Genomic DNA, 26,312 nt, shown 5'->3' on the forward strand with positions numbered 1-26,312 from the left:
CATCGCATTGTGTTGTAGTTTTCCCTATGAAAGTGGAATATGGCACATTTTGAATCTGATACAGAAACTCCAAATTAACACCTCGTGATGGTTTGTTCATGACAATATAAAATCGTCTTTCAATTTTTATTCTTCGGTTATTTGAAATCGAGAATCAAGATTCAGTTTATCAATTCTGTCACATGATAAATTGCTCACCTTTGTGGAAAATGACTTAATTTACAGTGTTATTGTCCAACCGCATTTTTATATGAGGTAATTTACTTGTGTATCATATTGAATACAAACTTTTAATAACTTCACGAGTGAAAATGAAAGAAATGAACGCATCAAATAAAACTGTATTCTCTCTTAGATTTTGACCGTAATTTTTTATTTTATCTGATGAGCGTAATAATGTTTACATCAAAAATTGCGAGTAGAGACATTGTTAATTTTAAGACACAAAACGAAAAATTTAGGCCAATAACGAAGACATGACACATATATACCAGTCGATAATCATAAAGTTCAATAACTCATTTGCATATTCCCTGATACAAGAATGAACTACTGTCTTCCACTATGGGCAAGATAATTGAACTCTGACCTTTGCCTTGGTGTTATGGAACTCTCTTATTTCGTATTCCTTCCTCACCATAGACGCCAGCCCGTCTTTATCCCTTTGAGGAATCCGGGCGAAGCCAATGAACAATAGAAAGTTGGTGACAAGAACGGGAATAAGGACAGCTAATACAAAAACACCCGAAACTGCACAAAGGCAGCCGATGATTTTACCCGCCATATTCCCAGGATGCATGTCGCCATAACCAACGGTAGTCATGGTGATTATCGCCCACCAAATTGCGTCTGGTATCGATGGGAATTGATCACGGTCGAGGTAAAATACAGAGGTGGAAAAGATGAGTGCCGCCACCATCAAGAGGAAGACCATTAACATCATATTGGCGAAACTGGCTTTTACGGAATACACAAGTACACGAAACCCTATGAAATTTTTGATCAAACGAAATAGTCGGAAAACACGAGCGATTTGTATACATTCTATAATATCAAGCAGAGAAAAACTTGTAAATCTTTCCTTTGGAAAAATGGTTTCAAATATCATGATAAGACATTCGGACGATAGAGCAACAATATCTACAATATTCAAAATAGATTTAAAGAAACGTCTCTTAACAGGACAAAAGAGGAGCCGGAGTCCAAACTCAAGTGAAAAGTAGGTCACCATGACATAGTCTACGAGGTCCAGGAAATGGTACCGAGAATGCAAATTCGTTGGCAAGGATTTATTAAAACTTGTTGCTTGGTCACTCAATAATGTGTCGTTCTGAATACAGTCTGCGTCATTGCCTTCGCGTTTCCCTCGAACCGGAGGTTGCTCATTTCTTAAAGTTTCTGGAGATTGAGATTCACTGCCACCTTTATCGTCGAGAACTTGATTTGCAGGTTTGTTCGAAATTCCAGATTTTCCTGGTTGGAGTGTCGGCTTGGCAATGGGTGCTTTCTTGTTTTCGAACATTTCGTCAAATTTTCCCGGCTCGCTCTTGTAATATTCTTTCCACTCGGAAATTTCCAGTTCTCTCTGGAAAGCAGGATGTGTACTAGCACACAGCACAAATATTGAAATTACGATGAAACATGCTGAGATGCCAACATAGACCTACAACATATAAAAGGAAAAAATGTGTACATTCAAAACAATACAGAAATAATATTATAGGGGTTTGTTAATCTGTATATATTCACTGTTTTTACCACATCATCCACTTGTTGCAATAACCTAGACAGTAGAGTACCGCAGTTTTGCAATTTCAGATGAAGGTCCGCTTCATAATATGCAGCATGTTGAAGGAACGAAAACATGACAAACGATCCACTTCCTCGCCTGTTTAAGAAGATTTGCATATCACATGTGTAGGTGAAAGATTCTTTTTACCCTGGTATGCAGTTAGTCTTTATAAGCATGTGTTATTTCATTTAATCATTAAACATTAATATAAATACAATCCTAAATATTCCCTTGTCTTTTTATCTGGACACTTGTATCATCACCAGCTGGAAGAACTTCATAAAAATAAAAAAATTAATTGTCTGAACGATTAATGTTATATTTTATCATATAATAAGCCAGCTATCCAGTGAATCATCCCATGTTATAATTGTTTGTATATGACACTAGTGAAATATACCCTGGGACGTATATCATTGGCTGTATCAGTAATCGTTTATGATGTCATAATATGGACAATGGCGTTACGTCATATGTTGAAAATAACAAAACAAATTACTGCAATCGTTTTATTTTGTCATCCACATTTTGATTTTTAAACCTGGCAAAATGTCATTTTTTCTGAATGATGTGATTGAAAGTATCCTGTTTTCATTTCATATGATATTTCATGAAACCTTAAAAAAGTTTCAATTGTTTTGCTAGTCCAGGCCCAACGAATTAAAACAATGATCTTAGACTCGTTTCATACAATTCAATGTGAAATGAAAATCATTTGATATCCTATTTCTATATAGAGATATATCGGAATTGCAATGCAAAGCTTTTTCATAAAATTATATCTATGTGATTAAAAATGTATTTATACAATCCTGAGATACCTTAGAGTTAACAGAAAGACAAGGTGACAATATCAACTATATGTATATGCATTTGTCTTTTCATGAAACCGAATTGCCTTGTTGGCCACAATAACTGTCCAGTCATTGGACCCCAGAATATGTTACAGTAAAATCGCTTAATTTGGTGGGTTTTTTTTTTTTTTTTTTAAAAAGAAAATTGTTGAATTCCACGGTGCTCTTAATTCATGTACACGAAAAACCTAGATAAAAGTTGACAAGGATTATTTTACAAGGTCGTGATCAAGATTTGACCACGATAAAAGTGTCATCGAAAACATATTCTTGAAAATCCATGAAATTCGAATCCCACGAAAATTTGAAATTTTACAGTATCCATGTCTGGTGCTTTACTGGGTGAGAATGAGAAGTTTTGTATTACACACAACAGCATATTGAATTATCCGTACAAAATAATGATAAATTTCAAGGCTCACGATATCTTAAAAGAGAAACGAAAAAATTCATAACTCTTTTTGGTGTAATATTTTATTTCAACTTTCACTTTTTTATTTGGGATCTAACGACATTATATACCACACAATTACCACGATATGGCTTCAGAAAAAAATTGTCTGGTGTAATGCCCTGCCAGTTCTTGTGTACCACAATGAAACAACACGGCTGGTTAACTTCCTATCTGACTGCAACAAGTCAGATTCATAACATAGTAGACTGCAGGTTTGCACTCATCTTATTTCTTTTAATACATTGCGACGAAGTACCAAACACCAGCAGTTTATATTTAATTACGGTAGCACTGTTCACAGAGAACTATCTAATTATTTCCAGCGGTTTTGCTGTAACAACACTCACGGCATTAAACGATACGTTACATTAACCACAGACAATAGAATGGCGTACACAAACACATACACAGAATAGATCTCCTCTTCGCACGGACGATTCCGCCGAACAGAAGGACATGTGTGATCACGTGTAAGGGCTCTATTAGATCAAGGTTACAAATAATTTGTCAAACAGATCACTTTGTAAACGTTAGCCGAGAAAATAATGACTTGTTTTGCAAAGGTCATCTGTCATTGACATCCGCCTGGCGACGATTTGGATGAGTCTGTCAATAAGTTAAGGACGCTGCTATGGTGGCGTAGTCTTCAACAACACAACAACGAGGGTGACTCAAGTACCAAATTTACCGTCAAAAATGCCCTATTCCTACGTACAGATGTAAAGAAATTTCGCTTGGTTGGTTGGTTTACAAAGAAAGCCGTCTCCGTGACTCCTCACGAGTCCGGGTATCTTCTCACCGACGAACGACAGTGTTATGCCGAGGTCAGAAATTTTGGTCTATAATGTTCATGTTCATGGATTAAATAAAAAGGATGATTACGGTAAATATTCTTATTTTTCGATGGTTCTAGTCACTAAAACATTGAAATAAAATTGTAGGCAACTTCACATACCTTTTAAATATTTTTACCATCCTATAAAAAGTAATTTGAACCCTCGAAAATAAATTTTCTGTGGCATGAATTCAAAAGTACCGATGTCTTGAAACACTAGGCATTATCATCGCTGATGTCCGTCTTTTAATAGGTAAGAGAGACCCTTTTTATATCGTTCTTGGACTATGGAGTTATCAGAGATAATTTAATTTGAAATCATGCATGTCTGATAATCTTTGAGCACATAATATCCCTTGTGCGAACAATTTTTTACGGTACAAATTGTTTAAAAATATTATCATTCCTGAGACGAGAATTACACACACATTGTGAAAACAGGAATCCAATGACGAAAACTGTCGAAACCCAATACATTGGTGTCACATATTTTTGGTGTATCCTCTGACAATCATCTATATTTTCTGGGCATATATACGGCGACAGCGATTTATTAAAAAATCTCGCCTAGATAATTATTTTGTCTTGTCTTGTTTTCTTCTAACTTCTTTTCTTTTACTTTTTCAAGATTTATATTGTCCATGGCTTAGAACGAACTGATGATAACGAAGATACACTTCGATGTCCAGAAACAAGAGATATATGTTAAGATTCCAAACTACAAGACTCATTCATTTTGTTTATCACAGTCTCAAGCCAACTTTGACAGTTTCAAACGACAGGGAAGCATTCGATGTTCCCCGGAAATGATTGTTCTGTTTTTATTTATTGTATTGATACAGAATGATAGCTTTCAGTAATGCTTCCAAAGGTAATATAGCGTATTAGTGGTAATTTTCACAATTTTCACAAATTATATCTAAACAAATCAAAATCGTCATCTGGACGTAACACGAAATCTAATATAAAGTGTCACCTTATTCACGGATGAAATTTTCGCGATAACGTTAATATATCGCTAAATAGCGAAAATATCACCTCCGCGATAATAATCAGTTATACTGTTACCAGGTTGTGTATGGCCATTTTATTGCTAGATTTCAAACTACAAGTCAATATACCCTCTCTTACTGTGAAGAATATCATACCCATGATCAATTTTCTTACAGAACGGGTCATTCAGGAGGTAATTGATAAACAGATCTGATGTTTCATATTAAAGTGTTCAGTTTGGAAGCCAAACAATGAAATTACAACGACATTACTATCTTACATCATATGCGGGCAGTGTTAAAGAGAACATTAGTTGAGTTGAAGTTGTGTTGAATAGCAAAGGATACTGTCTATAAATGTCAGGTTCCGTTAAGCTCAAAATTTTATTAGATAAGTGTTGTATTATACTAACTCTTGAGAATAGCAAACGATTTCATGGAGCCGAACTGTACGCGAGAAGCTGATAGTTAGCATAAGACAGATCAATTTCTCATAGATTTTACTTTTCCTTCACATGTCAAAAACGTATGTACCATGATTCAAATTAGTACACAGATGGGGTTATTTATATATGTGTATCTTTTTAAAGTCATGACTTCTTTGTTAGAAAGAAATACATTTATTCGAGGTAAACACTTTGAAGAAAGTAAAGCATTTCAAACAGAGATAAGATTGTGCAAAAAGACACACAAGTGAATAAAACCCTTTAATGCAAATTAAGAATTAGATACAAAGATAGACCAAAGCCAAACAATGAACTAAATAGCATGATACAGTCCTTCTAGGACTCGACAGTGATGCTAAGGGCCTAACATATAAAACCTAGGACAGAGAGGAAAATTAAAAAAATGATAGAAAAAATGTCAATTCATAGAATTGAAGGTGCACCTAATCAGCTATGATTAAATATAAGCTATTGTTGCCATCTGTGACGTAACACATACCACATTTTCAGTTTCCAAACACATTTTTCTGTAGACTGATCAACTGTAAATTAGTTTTTAGTTCGTATATAAAGTTAAAAACGTGGTAATGTTTTAGTGAAGTTGGCAAAATGTTCTTATTTGGAATAGTTGAAATCTTATTTTATAGATCTAGTTAATTTTTACAGAGATCAACCCATGTTTGGCCATTTTCTTAATTGAAGATTACCATTAACTGAAGATCTGTTAAGCGTGTTATCATTTTCTGGCGTTTATATGTTGACTTCTTAAACCCTGCATTATGTAAACAATTGCATACATCATTAACGAGTTTTAGAAAGACTAAACAGTCGTAAGATTCAGTCTTATTTATTTTTTGGCTCTACTTTATATTATTTGTTTTTTACAACCTTAGAATTAGTTTTTTGATGTCAATCATAAGTATCTCTCAATGTTGATTTTTAAGGGCAGCTTGACATTTGCCATGAACAAATTTATTCGATAGTCAGTAATCTTTGATGTTTAACCTGCACGAGAAAATATTGTAAAGCGTGAAGTTAATAATGTATTTCTGACATATTCCTCCTTCTTCTTCGATAATAAAATAGAAATATAAAAATGAATTCTCAAATGATAGAAATGTGCATTTCGGGAGAAGACATTTTTTTTTTTTTTAGAGAGAACGATTTTAGATTTTTTGCTGAATTTTGTTTTGGACGGACATACCTACCCACGCACGCACGGATTATATTAAGCAACTCTGTAGAACGCGTTTCCCGTGGAATAACCATAGATTATCGTTCGATTTTTCTAAAAATAGAAATTTAATCAAAAGCCATACTTACAGTTATTCAAACATAACCCCTTATTTGCCCTCTATATAGCATATGTAATTTATTTTGAATTTACTGTCACGTGATTATATATTTGACTTTAGCAAACTTCAGAATATATAGTAAGGTATAAGAATACAATATTGATCAGTAAGAAAACCACTGATCACCTACACTGTCAAAATAGGAGAGAGAGAGAGAGAGAGAGAGAGAGAGAGAGAGAGAGAGAGAGAGAGAGAGAGAGAGAGAGAGAGAGAGAGAGAGAGAGAGAGAGAGAGAGAGAGAGAGAGAGAGAGAGAGAGAGAGAGAGAGAGAGAGAGAGAGAGAAAAACAGACAGACAGAGGACAAAATCAGATGAAGTCTTGATAACAGCAATATCTGAGAAAAGATGAAATTATTGTTTTTGTTTCAAACTTCAATAATTTTCTCTTTTCCTTTATGTTTTTGTTGTTTTTATCACATAATCTGATCTTTTAAACTTTTACTCTTTAATGTATGAAAGTGATATGAATACCACAAAAATAATCATCTAGAAGATCTTTTCCGTTTAATATCACAATAAAATTTTATTCATAATGATCTAAATGATACTCCCTGGACTGGTGAAATAGTCACTCTCCAGTTGCCTTAGTTGCAGAGAAAATCATACCAAATCTCAATGTAATGAAAGAAAACCAATATTTTTACTTTTTGTTATTACGGTTATTACTAGATCAAATTAAAGTGCTATCACTATGAATTTCACGATGCAATCGATAATCAACGACAATAAACGTTATGCCTTGTGCCACAAATGATGCATTATTTGATTCTGCTTTAATCATCAAGTCTTTCAGATTTCCTGAACTGGTAACGCAACACTATCTCCTCCTGATTCATGAACTATATAAGAATACATGATGTTTTATGGTTGGTTTGGCTACCTAACTCGTAAATCCGTAATCCACACTTCTTACTGCCATTTTCATCATTATAAAATCCAAAATTCTAGTAGAGAAATCAGTTCGGAGTCATAACAACTCCGTAGAGCATATTATAAATCTTGAACATATGCTACTGAGAAAAATGATCTTCTATTTGAAAACTTATCTTTCCGATCTGTACACTTTGATTCGACCTATTCCTAGGCATCTTGATAAAGTATAAGATGAAATAATTTGAAAACAATCATAATTACCTTTCTGATTCTTATACTACCATATGGCCTCTCTCTACGAGTATCCGGGGAGACCCATGTTGTCAAGCAGATGACCCTATACCTTTTCACGTCCGTCCCGAAAATCGAACCCAAGACGCCAAGGTGAAATGTGAGTATGTTCCCACTACGCCATCCGACTACCCTGACCATTTCCTTTGTATAAAGCTGTAATGCTTCCCCTATCTTTGCTATTACATATGTGCAAATCCAAAGTCTAGCTCCAAATATCATGACTGATGTTCACTATTTATGGGAAAGAATGAATAAACACAAGGTTTCTAGAGGTACAGTTTGATTAAGATTGATGAAAAGTGTTTTGGTCTCCTACATGACTTCATTAGGAATATTTGTCTTTTCTTGATAAAAAGATAGACATCTTGGATACCCGTTTATGTGGAAAATGGTTCTGTCGCTGTCCGAGTTCTTATTTTAGAAATATAGTAATATTTTGAAGACTATTTTGACGTTCCAGGTGTCACCGATGAAGTAGAAGAAGTTTTCCCTTCCGGAACACATGGTCCAATTATTGAGACTAGTAGAATCTAACATTGGTCTCGGCGGTGGACAGGGATATATGAACCTGAGCGTAAGAGTCTGACTGGTTAACACGAGGCTTGTAAGAACTCTTTCTTTACAATGATTTATTCTATTTCCTTGTGCCATATCAAGTTGGACGTAATTGATGATCTTAAATATGCCCGGTGGTCCTGTTGTTGTTAACATTGCTCTCATTTGGGAACATGACATTACCTTCTTGGATTTACATGATGAGGCAACAGATGTTTCTCCTTCCACGGACAGCTGGTCTTATTCTCCATTTGCTTTTCCGATGAATTATTTCTTTGTTCATATTTTGCAATAGTTTCATCAAATTGAAGTTTGATGGGAAATCTGCTGACGTGTCGCTGTTTTCTTTGAGGAATAATCATGCTTGTAGTAAATGAATCTATATGTACCTCAGGAAGCCTGTATGCAGCATGTTTATAAATAGCATGAACTGAATACAGGTTATAAGCAAACCTGATACATGCATGCGTCTAAGCCGTTCAGAGCATTCGTGTATACATGTTGAAAGGGTCTTGATCAAATGAACAAAAACAGAAGAACGCTTCAAGGGGATGGAAAGCTTGTAATCACAAAAGACAGGGTCGCATATCTAATAAAATGTTATCACGAACAGAGCCTGACAAGATGCGATTTAAACTTTCCCAAAGGTCTTGGAATCGTGGGAAGTATATTCAATCCTTTGACGTCACAAGACACAAAATAAACCTATGATAAAACGACGTGGATCGATAGAGTAAATGTAGCGAAAGGTAATCCCAAGGGAACACAGTGACACGAGATCCTGGCTGATTTAGGAAGATTTTCATGGTGCGTTGAGATTAACATTCCACCGCAAATTGGCATCGTCAAATGACTACAGAAGTTTTTGATAGTCATGTATGCAGTATTGCGGCTCATTCGCCAAGTAAAACGTGAAACGTCTAGTCTTGCTGAATCGTATAAAACCTTTAAAATACAATATAAGAACATACCAAGTGGGTTTTTTATCGATACGTCTTATTCTGTTTTTGAATCATGGTCATTTATTAAACGAGGATTTTAGTAAGTTGAGGAAAAATAAATGTGAATAAACGAAATACTTACAGACAATACAATAGTGAAATTATTAACTTAACATGTGATTTTGGATGCTTCAATTCGTGTTTGTAAATCAGGGAAATGTTGGGACTTTATGCATTTATTATCGTTTCCATTTATGAATGTTAAATAATAAGACTAGATCTGTTTGATGAAACCTCGCAAATTCATTATTTACATGCAGTCTTCATTCCAGCTTCTGCATCGTCGAACGATTAACTTTGTACAAATTTACTGCAAAATCATAAATTTTCGTTTGAGTTTTGTAGAATTCGCAGTAACTCTTAATTCACGAATTTATATATCCACAATATGAAACCTGATTTAAAAATATGACATGGATTATGGTACTTATGCAAGATCAATAGAGGAAATGCCAACGAAAATGCATATTTTTATAAAACCATGAGATTTAAGTCCCACAAAAATGTATAATGTTATAGTATTCCAATCAATTTGTTTCTGGCACCATTAAACTGACATTATGATTGATTCATCTTGTTATAAACAGGAATCATGGTTGAACATAAAATTGATGCAAAGTTATCGGACCCCATATAATTACTATATTGAAAACGGGTTCAGATTAACAGGCCTCGTCTCCAATTTTAATTACGTAATTACATGAACAAATATCGATGTTTTGTTATAATACGTATTCTGAAATTGCATTATGACATTCATATAACCTGACCACCATGAAATCCCAATGTCAATATATATCTAATGGTACTAGACGTAATGATATTTTAATGTTATCTACAGGATTCTTGCCAATATATAACAGGGCTTTGTGTATGCTGTCACAACGAGAACACAATAGCTTCCTGTTAGGCCTAAGCATTCAATTGTATCCCCTTTGAATAAAACACCAGCTAGCTAGAGTTCCAGCGCAAGGAGGCGAAACGCTGCTCGCTGTCGTGTCGCGTTTTATGACGAGGAACAAGAGAGCGTCAACCACAACAGATAGAAAATTGTTCCGCTGCTGCCTCAGAGAGACAAAGCAGGCCACTGTCACAGTCGAGGTATTCAATTACTCCGACAACGCCAGGTTCTCTATTCATGGGAAAGTCTCTTGAAAGCACATCCATATTTCAATGAGCATTAAAGCGTGGACATTGTATAATATAAAGGCAAAGTGTTTTCAAAATCTTTATATGTTGGCGTGATTGCATATGCATGACATTTCTAGACAGACTTAAGGCGCTTCTCATTTTTGTTCCCTATCTCACAATAATGGTGTGTTGTTCTGCTAGTTACCTTCGGCAGTATACTTTATTGAGGTAACACTACAAAGTCAGCTTCAACTCCTCAAATCGCATATACATAAATATCAGCACATGTCCTCTACACATATACTGCGCATGTGTGGCGCCGTCCTTTCATGACTAGGACGTGAAACAAAATAAAACAAAACATCCAAAAAAAATGTCGAATTGATGGTTTTTTTGCAGAAAACGGTAAAGTCACTTAATTATTGACTAACTGCCCTGTGATAACTAATATCATTGATTATTTTCAGGAGAAGAAATTTAAAATTGCTATGTACTTGTCGACTTTTTTATTTTAAGAGAGTAGGTTCGTTTTCGTAAGTAAAAGGCATGTATTTAGCAACTCGTTGTGAGAACATCTAGGTTTTCCGTCTCTCGACAGACAGTTCCGTGTTCAACAGATACACAATTTAGAGGTTTCAACATAAACCCGAACTCGAAACCCGAGTTAACGTATCATCTTCTTGTAACTAAATAAGTCAGTGTACCAAAAACTTGGTGTGTGATCATAAGATTTTAATAACTATAAACAATCAATATCTTGGTAGGTATGAATCAATTCATCGTATCCACTGGGAAAAAACGCGATGTGCTATATGATAAATAACGATTCGATTATATCTATGGTTAGTAAAAGGGGAGCCTGAAGTTGGTTCTCAGTTGCTAGTTACTAGTTCCGTTTAAGCAGAAAGGAACTGGGAACCAGATCCTAGTTCCCTTTAATCCTTAACCTTAAACTGAACAATGATGATGTTTCCAGGTCCGTATAAGGTTAAGCGGAAGTATGATAAGGTTTTCAGTTCCGCTTAAGTAGGATCTGGTTCCGAGTTCCGTAGGACCTAAAAACTGGGAACATACTCCAGGCTCTCTAGTAGAAGGGCGATGTTAGAGGATAAGGTAAAGATTTAAAAATATTAGTTTATTTGAGAGGTTTTAGAAGCGTAGTTGCCTTCCTCTTTTATCAAACAACCCTGTATATAACATACACGTGTCTATACAAATTATCCTAAATAGCGTGTATGTCAGATATTGAAAAACAAAATTAAAAGCTGTCAGCATTCACATATAAGTGCGTAGTCGCGCCATAGCAACGTAAATGTGATACGTGCTGCGGCTAGCGATAAAACTGTAATCTGCGTAGTAAAACGCTCATCTGTAAACTTAATCATCGCTGTATGATATTGTTCTCTGTATGAAAGTGATCGACGTTCTCTCAGCAATTGAGTGAAAATAAGGCTCGATGAACATTAATATTCTTTTAGAAGAAAACGAGAGAGGCTATTTTCTATTGCACTCACACTGTAAATGAAATAAACTTCTGTAAAATCATATCTTTTTCGCGAGGCTGAAATTTTGTGGTTATCTAAATATATACATTTTCGTTGGCAATTAATTCCGTAATTGTCTTGCTCACGCATCCGCTACAATTTTTAACCATGTCAACTTATATCAGTTATCCCGCCGAAAATGAATGACTTACCAATACTATTCAGAATTTCCCTGAAAGCAATCAATGATGAAAAACTAATTCCACGGGTTGTCCTCTACCAAATTCGATTTTATTATCATGATATGTTGAATCAGTTACTGACGGTTAAAGCGGTTTCAGTCAGTCCTAGACCGGAACAAGATGAAGAGAGGTACTGATTTACCCGGATTAGAACAGGAAATCCGGAATGTTCAACTGTCAAATAACGTTCTACTATATCATAAATAATCTTTATACTGATGATGAACCATTTCAGTAGTCTGTTCATTCTCGCATGTTCACCTTTCAATATCATATTGAAAAAAATCGATAAACCGCACCGAGGGATTCATCACCAAGTTGTTGCAGGAAAGATAGCTTATAACATACATGAACTGCACTTTGTACAACTTGCAATAATTGTTGATAATGATTAAAATTGTCTTAAATGTTCCAGGTAAAATTCGCCTGGCGAGTCAGACCTACAGAACAAAATGGCAAAATGTCATTAAATTTTTTGACGTCTGGTATTAAAAGTATAAAATCTATTCTGTGTGAGTATCATTGCTGAATGGTTTGACGGGGTTTTGTCATTGTATGACCCACCTACCACTTACGGTAAACACGGGAGTAAGAAACTAATGTTGCTATAGTTCACATGATGAAAGAAAGACACATGCGAGTTTTGAAGTGAATGATGAAATCATATAATAAGTAGCTAGGTAGTATTTGCGCCTCTGCGTAAAATATCTCAAGGATATTCACTCGAAGTGGTATATCACGGTGATATCAGCTGGACGCGATGTAAACAAACAGAAAATGCCGATGACAACAGAAAGGAAAGTCTGTGTTCCGGAACGTCCAAGGACAGTTCCAAGATGACACATCTTTCATGGGATGCTGATTCGTGGATATGCACTATATGTAAACTAATATTTCAGAAACAGGATGCTAGACTGCTGCAATGTCGACATTGCCTAGGCCATGTTTTAACGAAATGATAAAGGAGAGAATCAGTGTGTATTGTTGACACCCTCAGACTCTATGTAGTTCTGTGTCCTGTATCGGGTAACAACAGAAAAGAACTTTCATTCAGAAAAAAACTGCTGGAGCAGAAATGTAAACAGATCATGGGAAGGTGAAAAATATAGAAAAGGACTTAAAAGAACATGTAACAAGGAACTTGATACTTGGTACATGAGGAATTGACACAAAAATCGAGAACAGTAACCAGCTGTTGATATCAATACTGAAAATAAGGATAGAAAACGTGGAGAAAATAGTATCTTGATTAATGGAATTAAGAAACAATGTTGAAGGATAGGGGAGTGAAGGGAAGCAGATAAGCTGGACGAGAAGAAATTATTACCAATATGCAAACTCATTCTGCAGGTCTAAATGATAATGAAAGCTTCTGGAGACTGGGAAGATATCAATATAATGCAGAAGCAACAAGACCAATTTTCGTTGCACTTAAATCCACAGATGATCGGAAATATTTCTGCTAAAATATCTTGGAACTTAAAAAATGAAATCTACAAACCAATCAAATTTGTAACGCCCTCTCAATAACAGAAAGAAGAAGAAATACAACACTTCGAGAAGAAGCAAAATGGCTAACAACTAAAAAAATTCACAATTGGAGATATACATCTTCCCTGTAAAGGCCAATCCTTGAACGGGAACATTGTCCGTTAAATTTCTGCAGTAAGAAGTCTGCGCCGCAATACTATCTTGCTAAACAAAAAATGAGGATGAGAAATTTCTTGAATGTCTATATACATATGCTGAGAGTTTAATGAATAAAGCAAAGGTACTAAAAAGCGATATCATAGCAGAAACATACCCTAAAATATATACCTACCAGCAAATCAGAATTCGTTATACCTGGACAGAAAATTAAGACAGAGGAGTGCGTCTGTGTGTAAAAGATCACCGGTACGTCAAACAGCTGATGATATAATTTTTGTTGTATGTAATGATCTGGATATGGAGACTTGCAGCCCGTATGTATCATATCAAGAAACAGGTTTGAAACCTTAGTTATAAATTGAATACTGACTCTACCCCCTCTCACGTGTATTAATTGCCAGACAGCTGGGATCAGTGTATGGTACATATCAGAGTTCCTTCTGTCTTGAAACAGTCAGTTATCTTAAACAATAAAAACATAATCGACATTGGTTTCCATTTTTTTTTTTTTTTTTTTATCTCTTTTACAAAATATCTCCTGCTTCACAACGAAATACTTGTCCCGGCAAGGAGATAAAACTCCATTTCACTTACTTGAACGGTCCCTTGACAGAGCGCAAAAAAGCAGAAATTACATTCCGCTTATGCATGAGATAGATGTTAGCAGTACTTTTTTTTGCTTTATGTACACTGTTTTTTTCGCCTTGCCGTCTTCTTAAATTAAACGGCGAACTAGTTTTTGTAGTCGTAGAAATAGTCGTTTTATCAATACGACCGTTAACGCTGGAAGCTAGTGATGTAGTTGAAGACTGAACAATCTTGATCGTTATAGATGGAATAATTTTGCAGGCAAGCATCATGTGTGTATGCTATTTAGCTTGTAATATATACATTCCTTACACAAGTGGCCGTCTTTTACCGCTTTTAATTTTATCTCAACTAAAAGAAATTATTTTGTTATTGACAAGTAGTCAGTCAAGTGGAATACCTATTTAGATGGCGGACCGAAGTTGTTGCTATGCCGACAGAACTGATGTCCTAATGACAACATAATGGACAATATTTGGCGAACCTCAAAGGATACTTCTTTCCGATTAATAAAATCTTCTTACTATGGTGGCTGATTCGGGACATCGTAATATCGCTTCGTTTAATTGGAAGCGAGATTGCGATATCACGATAGCACGATGCGATACTACGATAGCACGATGCGATATCGTGGTATCGCATCGTGATATCGTGACATCGCATCGCGCTATCGTGGTATCGCATCGTGATATCGCATCGTGCTATCGTGATATCGCAATCTCGATTCCCATTAAACGAAGCGATATTACGATGTCCCGATTCAGTTACCATACCTTATTGAGTGGGAGAGAACTTGCAGGATGGATACTCAGTGGTATTCAATAGAACCCCATCAAGGAAAGTAAATACAAATAACACCGAAGATGGGTCATCGCCATCTTGAATCCATACATTAATGCGTCTATGTGATTTGTGTTTTCTTTTCAATTAGTTGATATAGTAACATTGTCGTAAAATGTAAATATATTGTACTGTATAAATCGCTAAACGTGACAGGAATATTGTTCTAAACTATAGGTATATAAATATAAGGCTCTAAGATAGCTAGGTCTAAACACTAAAAACAAATTACTCTATGCATTACGACATTTTACATTGTCCAGGCGCAAATCACTGACCATGCCTCATTACAGCACGTAGAAATCATCCCTGTCTAGTCGCTGCAACATTCTGAAAGGGTTGACGGGATTGTCCCTCATCACATCAGGCGTCTCTTGTGTATAGATTTAATTCCGTATTCAGATATTCTGTCGAATGTTACTTAACCATAGCGAAGATTTTTCCGTGTGAACTGCGACATCCTAGCTGATTACGAAGCCTTTCCATCACCAAGCAGAATTTGATCCCCGTATAATTCCCGAGACAAGGAGTCGCTTGGATTACAGAACCCGCAGTCGTCTATTTCAAAGTTTATATCAAATTAGTCGTTTTTTCCTTGCTATCAATTCATCGATACCCGCACGTGTAAGTTAATCGACATTTGTTCATGGAAACCATTTCATGCGTTTATTTTCTGCTTCTGCAGACAACACCAATGAACGTATGCCATTCCAACTGATACTGAACGCTGCCATTTAGACAACATTGCTAAAATCATACACGCTTGGCTTTTTTTTTATACCAACTAGGGTATAGATTAAGCAAGATTTTACTATAGCCTTGTGGAGCTTGATAAGCCGTGGCGCCAAGATTTATTGTTATTTCTGTACCTAACACGACATATTAAATCAAAGAAAATGGTGGGAATGAAATCGGCGCCAAAGGTAAAAGTGCAATACTGAATAAGTCAGGAGTACAGAAGAAAAAAAATTATGTCAAAAAGAACGAAAACTAAAAATAATGAATGATATCGTGAACATGAACGATAACGAAAAATGGTCACGTGATTTTTTTTTTTTTTTTTCTTTTTCATTTCCCAAATTCTGAATAAACAGATGAGGCATGGGACCGAGTGTTACTGAAAATCGTAAATGTGCACGCAGACGAAAAATATCTGTTGATCCGATGAAAAGGAACTGACCAAGCATAAAACCAAGCAGCATTTTACTATAGACAACGAAGTGCGAGGTAAACACAGGGAACAAAATAGTCACTGCATTCGCTACAAAGCGATAAAGATTCGGCGCCTTGAGGCAGAAATTACAATGTTTGAATAATTTTTTTTTCTGAACTGAATTTGATGAATAAATTGAATCGTACAACCATTTGTATTCCATTATCTTTACAAATGACATCCCACGAAAACTGTCTTAATCACTACTGTCAATGAAACTTACATCCGCCATTAATTACAATTGAGATCTTAAGAAAAGTATCTTACTCACTGCTGTCATTGAGACTTATATCTGCCATTCATAACAAATAAGGGCCTCGTTTTGAAATGTATAATGAACCATTATATATCTGTACTATATTTTAGAAGTTGGTCCGACCCATCTACGTGATCCAAGAAGTCATTCATCTCAGACACAATTGGGTATATAAACAATAAACAAACTTATTGCTTTCAATACGTTTGAATATGATGAAAGCAACGTGATATGATGTTTTTCAACGAAAAAAAATTAAGCACGATAGTTTTCATAAAAAATAAGATACCCCCCCCCCCAAACCCGGCCAAAAAAAAGAAAAAAGAAAAATGTTCTTCAAAATATGTATGACCTTGAAGTATCGTGACCTAAAAATGGTATAATTATTTCTGTGTCGAAACTGCATGAAATTGCCATCAAAAGTTTTAATTTGAATGAATATGTCACAAATAAGAAAATAAATATACATAGATAGAACTGAGACAGTGCGAACATGTTAAGCTGAACAAATGCAACTGTCACATGTGACCAGTATGAAATACTGAAAAAAAATATGTTAAGACATGTCATGTTTAGACTTTCAAAATGGAAACGGTGAACGTCAGCAAAAATAAAATACTAACACGTACATATAAACCATGTCAAGGAAAATACGGTTGTTTACGGGCACGTGTTTGTCGATGTCACAAAGTCGAGTAGTTATTAATGGTATCTCTTGCATATAAACTTCATGAAATATTCAGTTATGTATGCATATTAAAGAATGCGCCTGCCAAAAAATTCTTTTACATAGCTGTCTGATATTTACGATCAGACAGCTTTCGCCAGGAGCTTGTACACGCATTATATATTGACACGCAAGCGAACCCCGGGCCAGACTGTCAGCCTCGCTTTCATTGAAAGATGACGTCTAAAAGTACTGAGGGAAAGCCATCAATCATGTATAAGGCTTTCTTGGCCTCCTAGATAAGATCCACCAAGACTCGAATAATGAAAAGAAATGATTTAAGTACATGTTTGAGTACATAGTGCTTAAAGAAAAGACTGTTTTCTATAATTAGCATCAGTACATCAGTCTTCGACGTTTTCATTGCATTGTCAGCCGGATAATGACGGCTTTTTGGGGGTGCATTCGATGCGATGTAGTGGAATGTTTCTGGCAAAATCCCTAGGGTGAATTTGGAATGGATTGATATCGTCTTCAGACGAATAGCGCGTTTTCTATAAAATAACGAGAAATTCCGCTAATTTTGAAACACTTTTCATGTATTCTTCTGACACTACCTGTAATTTATTTCAAGATGTTTTAAGTGTGATTTAGGACGCGTTCGGGTACAAAAGTAACCGTACCAGACATAAGCTTTAGGATGCAATCATTAGCAATTACTGACAGAGTGAGATTAATTCTATGAGAAACACTAATTGACTTAGTAGAAAATAGGACTTTCTATGGTATCATGTAGTCTTATAAGCATGGATCACGAAAGAATAAAAAAAAAAGGTTTTCTTCTGATTCATCCTTGAAATATGATTAAAAACTAGACGTATTCTCTTGCATCAACATCACTCACTATGTACAAATATGTAATTTCAGTTTATGTCATGTTCATTAATTGAGAACCGAGTCACTCAAAACGAAGTCAGCGGGCATCGATCACTGCTATCTTCATATCGCAAGAGTAAATGGAACATGAATCATGAAGGCGACCATACAATTTCTTCAATAGTTTTTGTCAAATTGTATATCGATGTCCTGTATGCATATCTACTATATCTGTTGATATTCATCACAAAAATTGTTTTATTTGGAAGAAGTCCTGGAATATCGTATCAGGAGCAGCATGTAACACTATAGGCGCTGTGGACAATGATTTTACTATCTAGAAATGTATTCATACTAGAGATCGATCTTGCTTTTGATGTTTTGGGAATGGTACCCGGCAATATTTCAACCTGATATGATCATATCTCAGAAATTATTTGTCAAAAATTACAAAGAGACTTGATGCTTCCGTGAAATTATCAGATATTTTGAAATAACAAAATTTATTGAACCATGAATTAAGTGCACCTCCCTGTCAAGATTTGCAGATTTCGTTTGATCAATGGATTTTCCTCACTTGCCTCCTAGGTTCCAAAATGTATGCCGTTAGCATCTCCTTCTGTCCTTGAAGACAAGTCCTTTAAGAACGAATCATTTGTATGATGCAGTTAAACACATTATTTGGCTTTGGCATTAACTTGTGAGTCTTTGTACATTAAGCAATGGGTGAGCTTACGGTCTGCTGGGCTGCAATCGCAACCATACCTCATATTCCACGTTACCCTTTCAAGTGTTTATATATTTCGACCTTTCACTTGTTCACCCAGTTTCCACGATTTCTTTCGACTTGGAAAGGCAGCTGTCATATTTGTAAAAGACGGGTACGTTAGTAACGCTGCCTTTTTCATCAGGACTTCGCGATTATTTGTCAGCCCTAGCTACATCCGGTCTTTGGAAAACACGGTTTAATGAGAAAACTCGCATGATTTATACTTATGATGGCAATGTTATATTTTTGATTTTGTTTCAAATCATTCAATATAGTGATCGTAGATATATGTGTATCGGAAACATGTCAGAAAGCTTTTAATAGAATCTTTGCTGAATGAACATCAGAGTTGAAAGTTACTACTGTAGTAATACCAAAATGTCTGAGCCAGCTTTTAGCCCTTAGATTATTTATATGATATATATGATATACAGGAACATACTTTCGCTTTATTTCCATCATTACAGAATTTATTTACAATAGAATGCTGCATTGACACTTTCCTTCCCTCGCTTAAAGCTATCGATTTCACAGACCGTAAATTCCTTACACAATCGAAAAATCAAGTTACTGACCAGACAGAAATTAAAAGCAAACGTCGGTTTTGCATCTAACTTGAAAGAGAGCTATTTACCAAGTTTACAATCAGGATAGATGATTGTCTTAGGTTAAAAAGAAAAAGCTTGATTGAAAAATATTTTCCCCAAAAATTCATATTTATCACAGTTGTATTCTGTAATTGAATTTATCCTTATGCTTTGGCTGCACAAGCGATGTTCAGCTACCAAATGAAAACGATAAATTTCAATTTAAGTTTTTTTTTTCGTCAGGAAGAAAACGAACAAACCATTTTATAAACAATACAATGCAATAATTTCTTTAAGTATAAAAAGAAACCTCCCAAAGTCCTCACTGTTCCAAAACGAGTAATTAGACTTGTTTAAAAATAATATTAAAGAAACAAATGAGTACGGACATACCTTTGCTGTTGTAGAAGATGTCGGATCGTCTAAGATGTCCCATACTTTCTTTCTGAACCTTTCCCATTTTGTGTTACTAAGATGAATGCCTTTGTCTATAAGGGCGTTTTTTGTTTCCACTTCTTCCATCGACTTAAGCAATGCCTGATCCGAGAAGAAGGATATAAACCTCATATTACAACAACGAGATAACCTTTTAGGATCAATTTTCCAGAACTGTAATTCCCTGCTGAAGACAGCCGGACACACTGAAGTAGGCATGTGGAGTTCCCCATGTGTGAAATACCACAAAATGGCACTAAAGCACTGAGCATGGCCCTCGATGTAATACTCTTCATGAACGCCACTGTCTATCTTTATGGCTTTTTCCAAGCAAGAAGGCGGAAGACGACGGAATGTTCCCCGTTTGAGGTGATACACTGTTCCGCTTATATTAATAACGACAGGATCGCCGTTTATATTAAGGAAAGCATTCGGCTGATGCATTGGTCTCTCTATGCTACAACCTGACATTTATATACGATATGTGAGGAGACTGATGTCTCTTTTCTAAGCATCAATTGTTCGTTGATTTAACTTGCTTTTTGCAGGTCTAAACTTGCATTGACAGATCACATATAGGTGTCGTTTTTATCTAGTGCAAAGGTCCACTGCGTTGCAATAGATAATCGGGTCTTTTATCGATGATCATATCCAATTCAACACAATCGAAATAGCTAGTTATTGACGTGAAGAAAGCAATTCTGTAGACACCTTTCACCGGTTAATCCGTTAAGGGCATATCTTAGCATGGGAGACAAGACCTCCCGTCAAGGTTAATCAAACACGACATTAGTGGGGAATTCATTCTACAATAACTGATCGGAAAGACAGAATACTAAGGGCAGCCTTTCGGTAACGCGACATCCACATCAAGGTTTTAATGCTGCTGTCGATAATTTATGTTCCATTAATTGAAATACGGCTACACATCCATGATGCGGTGTTGAGCTGTTCGCGTGTGTGTCAACAAACACATCACTAGGGAGTTTTGATAGAAAAGTGTTTGTATAGATTTCTATCTATTAGCCAGTCAGGTTCAAAAAGTCACGTGCTTGTGTGTACGCATCGCGCTTAAAACATTGGTAGTATGATATGAAACACAATTTACATGAACGAAATAAAGCTATCCGGATTTAGTCGTTAATGAAAAATGTTTTTCGTTGTCATTTTGATGTTTTTACCTTTGTCAGATGCATTTTAAAATTTTAACTGCATGTGTCATACCATTCATGCGCTTGTATGTCTGTGGAGGAGTATTGCAGTTATTAAGTCAATCATAAACAGCAGATTAGCCTTACAATCCAATAGATAAACAAAAATATGAAACTGACTTAGTATCCTTATCCAATATACAGGCAAACATCTATACGACGTGGATACATGACTGATATTGTTTGTTTGTTACAGTCGTCGTTCTGTAGTAGTAAACTGCAGGAGTAAAATCTATCGATGTTACTTTTATCTGAAGTGGAATCTTTCGGTCATGGCTCCGGGAAGTCAGGCGCACTATAATTATTCATATGCTGTTTTTTGTTTAGTTTAATTCGAATTGAACCAATTGCAGTTAACACTGATTGAAAAATACCTAAAACGACAACAAATAATAGCGTTTGTTTCAGAATGAAATTAAGTTTTCAATTTCGCAATAAGATTTTTACCACTTATAAAAACAATGATTTCCATGATTCATCATTTCTAAAGAAACGTTTTCTTTTGATACCATATCGACTCTCGTAACATTGTTTCATCGGAAAACAAACAAAACGAACATGTCGTTTCCATTAAGATCCAGCGATACGGGCTCTGTGTATTTCTACACAAGTTTAAAGATTTGGATGATGCTTCTGGTAGTACTGGACAAACTGTCGTGTTTCATAAAAATGCTGGCCAACAATTGTCTGCGGAAGCCTTCTAAAAAGGTTACAATAGTTCATTGGTAATGAGTTGGAAGTAGATATACATACTTTGTCGTATTGTAAAATCATTGCAAAAATATTGTTCATGCACGCGTATCATCTTTTTGTTTGATTTCAGTAATGCTGTTGTGATCTCAGCTTTGCAGAATGTTTTGTCCCACGTATAAAACGTTAATGTACCATTAGAAAGTCACAGCGTCGTATACGCTTCCACCATCCATCACCATGGTGGCTCGTGCCAGTAGTGGTATGGCAGTCAACCCTGCTATTAAGCTGTTCTTGTCGACTCTTTTATAAGTGGTCACGTAACAAATTACAGGGTTGGAAGAATTCTGAAAAAAACAATTGAAAGGGAAGATTAATGATGGCTAAAAATTTTGATGAAATGTACACAGTACCAAGTTTGTATGGAGAAATGACAAGAAAATACCAACATGTCAACATGATCATAATCCGAACTCATATTCAACAAAAATAGGGCAAACTATGAAAAAAAAAGGGTTTACACAAATACTCCTGGAAAAGTACATAGGAAATAAGACCAGGTTTTCCGGAGAGGAAGCGTTTTCTGCTTCATCGCCGACACCCGTCATGTAAATCTTGGTCAGTTAATGTTACAATCTAACATGACAACAAGGTTGCCAGCAACAGAATGAACAGGCAAACTTCGCACAAAAGAAATAGGTCATTTCTTAATGAGATGACTATGGCGACCTGAAGGCTTTTCCTCAACTTTTGTTACATCAACTAGCATCTTTTGAAACCTTTTGATGTGAGTTTATGTGTCAGTTGCCAGAATTTGGTGGATATACAGTGCTGTTGCTATCCAGAAATGGAGAAAATTGAAATAATTACGCTTATCATAAGATTTTAGGGAAAGCGGTCAACTCTGGTTTATTTGTAAGAACATATCAAGATAAGCGGTTGGTGGCGGAGTATCTTTCGTGTATGATGGACTTGGTCAATAAACCTCTTTGTTATTCTAAGACAAAATATTATCATTGTAAATATGCATCTGTAAGTTAAATTAATTGAAAGACTTTGCAAGGTCTTTTGTTAACTGTTTCGATAAGCTCTGCGATAATCTCCTCCTCCAATGAAAACAAGAACAAGTAGGTCAAAAGAGAGACAAAGTACTTTCCGATAGGTATACAAATATTCTGCAGGAAAATTTTATCAACATACTCGACGGAGATGTTGACAAGAAACTCTGTCATTTATTTTTATTTCATCTTCCGTCCATGTTTTTTTTATTTTGACCGAAATATGCTTTAGCATAGTCCACTGTCACACATTTGTAATTCCGTTCACCTTTCTTGGAGAAAAAAATGCTCTCGTAACAAGAGAATGAATTTTTTTTTTCAGTTTAGAATGAGATATGAGGACAGAACTGAAATCACCTTCAAAGGGAATGCAATGCGAAATTTCGAATATACGACTTAAATGGACACTTTTCAATGATATTAGGGAAAGCTGTTAAGAGTCATATTAACATCCAGGGTAGATAAGGACACGGTATATTCATCACATATGAAATGGGAACGAACTTCATATGCCTTTTTTGTCATAGAATCAGATATTTAGACAAAAATTGTAGATAATGACATTTCTAGGTCAAAATTGGAGTATCTTTCGGCTCTATCTTTATTCATCACAATCTAATCTGTGAGTGTGTGACTTCTTCAACAATCTTGTTTTCAGAAGATAAAGGTTCCAAGGCTGTGATAATATTTATTAATCGCATTGACCGAGATTAATATGGCGAATGTTCTCGATAAAGCAAAAAACGCTTACTCTTCCGGAGCACCTGGTCTTATTCTCCTTCTGCGCTTTCAGAATTATCCGCGTTAATATTTCTTTTGTTCATATTGTGCCCTAGTATAATATAAGTAGGTATTTCCTTGTTTTTGTTTATACGAAGGCAGCTGATAGACGTACTCAAATTCAAGTTTATGCGTTAAAGTTCTTGCATTGGTTGATTATTTTTAGGATATGTATACAATCGGTTGTCAAGGAGATGATCACAGTCACTTCACCAACACAGAATATTGAGGTCAAGGAACCACGCCCACAAAACAATAATAAAAACAAAAATATACATGGTAGCGAGCAATGACATGACAATCAAATGCAAAACCAAACCCAAACATTTATGTGTATTCTACTAATTGTCCATAGTTAACAGGATGCACAAAATCGTTCAATATAAATAATATTTGTATTTCAGCGTAGTTAGTTGGTTGTCGAGGTGACTCAAGAGATCAAAATTGCGTGTGTTTAGGACGCATAGATCCAAATATAGAATATGTCATCTCAAGACACCTGTCCTGCGGTAAACGATGATAACTTACGTAATACATTACATTACATTACATTAGTCCTTCTTTAGTCCTATTTCATATTATTTTCTTAGTACTGATCACTCAATCACTCAAACAAATGTATTCTCAATCCATATATTGTGTTATCTAGATAATTGATCACGTGGTCAACTATTTATAGACACAGAAAACAAGATTTCATCCTACATTTTAGAAATGAGATCAAGAATAACAAGGTCTCTAATGCGCTCCACACTAGCCATTTGTCTGATGAAGTTAGTCATAGAATCGTCCCTCTCAAACCTGATACTGGTTGTGTTTTATGGACTTCTACTATATGGACATGATGTAGGTGCATGCGACATTTCATAATTTGTATTTGATTTTTTAAAGACTTTTATTTACAGTTCATTTGCACTTTTAATGTTTGTTGTTTGTTTGTTATAAAAGATGTTTTACGTCCGCGGCACTACCAGCTTTTGCTTGATGAATTTTACATTCTGTTTTCTATTAAATGGCAAACCTATTCGGTAAACAGTCTTAAATGAATTTTTTTCCTTCATGGAGAGGTACAGCACTGAATAACACTGATACAAATTGTATGATTCAAGCACAAAATCTATTTTGTCCGATTTATACGTAATTCCACTACTAAGTATTACAGCTACCTTGTAAGCAGTCTTTCTATAACTGTTATTTCTATTTTCATTGATGGATGTTAAATGCTGCACTTAGGTCAAGCGGATACCCATCCCCATCATGTTTTACACTTTAATTGCAATTGATATCAAAAGCTGAATCTCTTACCCTCTTACTGTTATCTTATAAGAAGTAAAATCCAATAATATCAGTATACTTGGCATGTAACGCTTTTAGCCTCTTCATTTCTTGTCATTAACGGGAATAGTTTACACTCTTGCAAATATGTTCATCTAACAAAATCTTTTAGGCTTTCATCATTACTGATATTTAAATGGAATGACCTACCATATCAATGAAAATGACATTTGGAAAGTCCTACCTTCACCTTGTATTTGGTGTCTTTTTGGTCGTTGTAAGTGGAAATTCTTCATTACAATTGCAAGCTTTTATCGATGTTATCAATTTTTACTACAGTCGTAATAATAAGAAAAAGCTTACAAAGTCTCATAATCGATGAAACTATACGCACACTGTAAATGAATTGTTTGAATTGATGTTTCAGTAATGGTATCTTCAAGCGTTATTGGAAAGGACGCTGTACCCAAGGTCTATATTTCTTCATTCATATATGATCGCAACAAGTATGGAAACCGTAGTGACTAATCAAAGGTGAAGAATCAGTGGTATAATCCAATTAACACCTACAAGTTTCAAATCAAAGTTGTGTTTACCAGATAAAAACGACATCGGAAAAGCAAACTATCAATTGGAAGAAGAGTGCACACAGACCTTATTTGCACTTTTGACAAGAAACAATTTCCTCGGTTAAACAAACACAATACAACAACCGTAATTGATTTTGGAAAGTGTATTGCAGTTTCCATCATTTCACAATAAGAACTGATATGGAAACCACGTATGCAAGACAGAGTGCATAACAAAACTGATTGTTTAAGTTGAAATAGTAATTTAAAAAGTCAGTTTATGAACCAAGTTTCATCTAATGCGTTTAATATTGTATATTGTTCGAACAACCCGTATCTTCTTAAGGCCTTTTGTTAATCGTCATTTTGCTGGAAAATAATCATATGTTAATTAGGCAACCACAAAATGGCAGTTACGTTTTGTCACGTGGCATTAAATGGGAAATACAGCTATTTCACTGTTGCTGCATTACATTCATTTTTGTTCTTGTTTTTGTGAGAACACGACTTAACTCCTAATTGAGATTGACATCGGTTTAC

General features: G+C 35.3%; 1 protein-coding gene across 1 annotated transcript; it reads right to left on the reverse strand.

Moving 5' to 3' along the window:
- Positions 1-562: 562 nt before the first annotated feature.
- LOC132553517 (potassium voltage-gated channel protein egl-36-like) lies at positions 563-20,660 on the reverse strand. The gene is made up of 3 exons (XM_060217765.1): positions 20,148-20,660; positions 1,542-1,663; positions 563-1,415 (listed from the first exon to the last, which is right to left on the reverse strand). The coding sequence occupies exons 1-3, from the start codon at positions 20,658-20,660 to the stop codon at positions 563-565; spliced, it is 1,488 nt and encodes a 495-aa protein (XP_060073748.1).
- Positions 20,661-26,312: the final 5,652 nt, after the last annotated feature.

The sequence above is a fragment of the Ylistrum balloti genome, unplaced genomic scaffold, assembly GCF_031769215.1.
Source record: "Ylistrum balloti isolate Yb309-2 unplaced genomic scaffold, AGI_CSIRO_Ybal_v1 Utg370332, whole genome shotgun sequence".
Lineage (NCBI taxonomy): Eukaryota > Metazoa > Mollusca > Bivalvia > Pectinida > Pectinidae > Ylistrum > Ylistrum balloti.

Coding starts and splice junctions, on each gene's coding strand:
- LOC132553517 (XM_060217765.1), bottom strand. CDS start 20,660: ATGTCAGGTTGTAGCATAGAGAGACCAATGCATCAGCCGAATGCTTTC. Junction 1,664..20,147: donor CATCTTCTACAACAGCAAAG/GTATGTCCGTAC, acceptor TATATGTTGTAG/GTCTATGTTGGCATCTCAGC. Junction 1,416..1,541: donor AAAGAATATTACAAGAGCGA/GCCGGGAAAATT, acceptor TAAAGGTGGCAG/TGAATCTCAATCTCCAGAAA.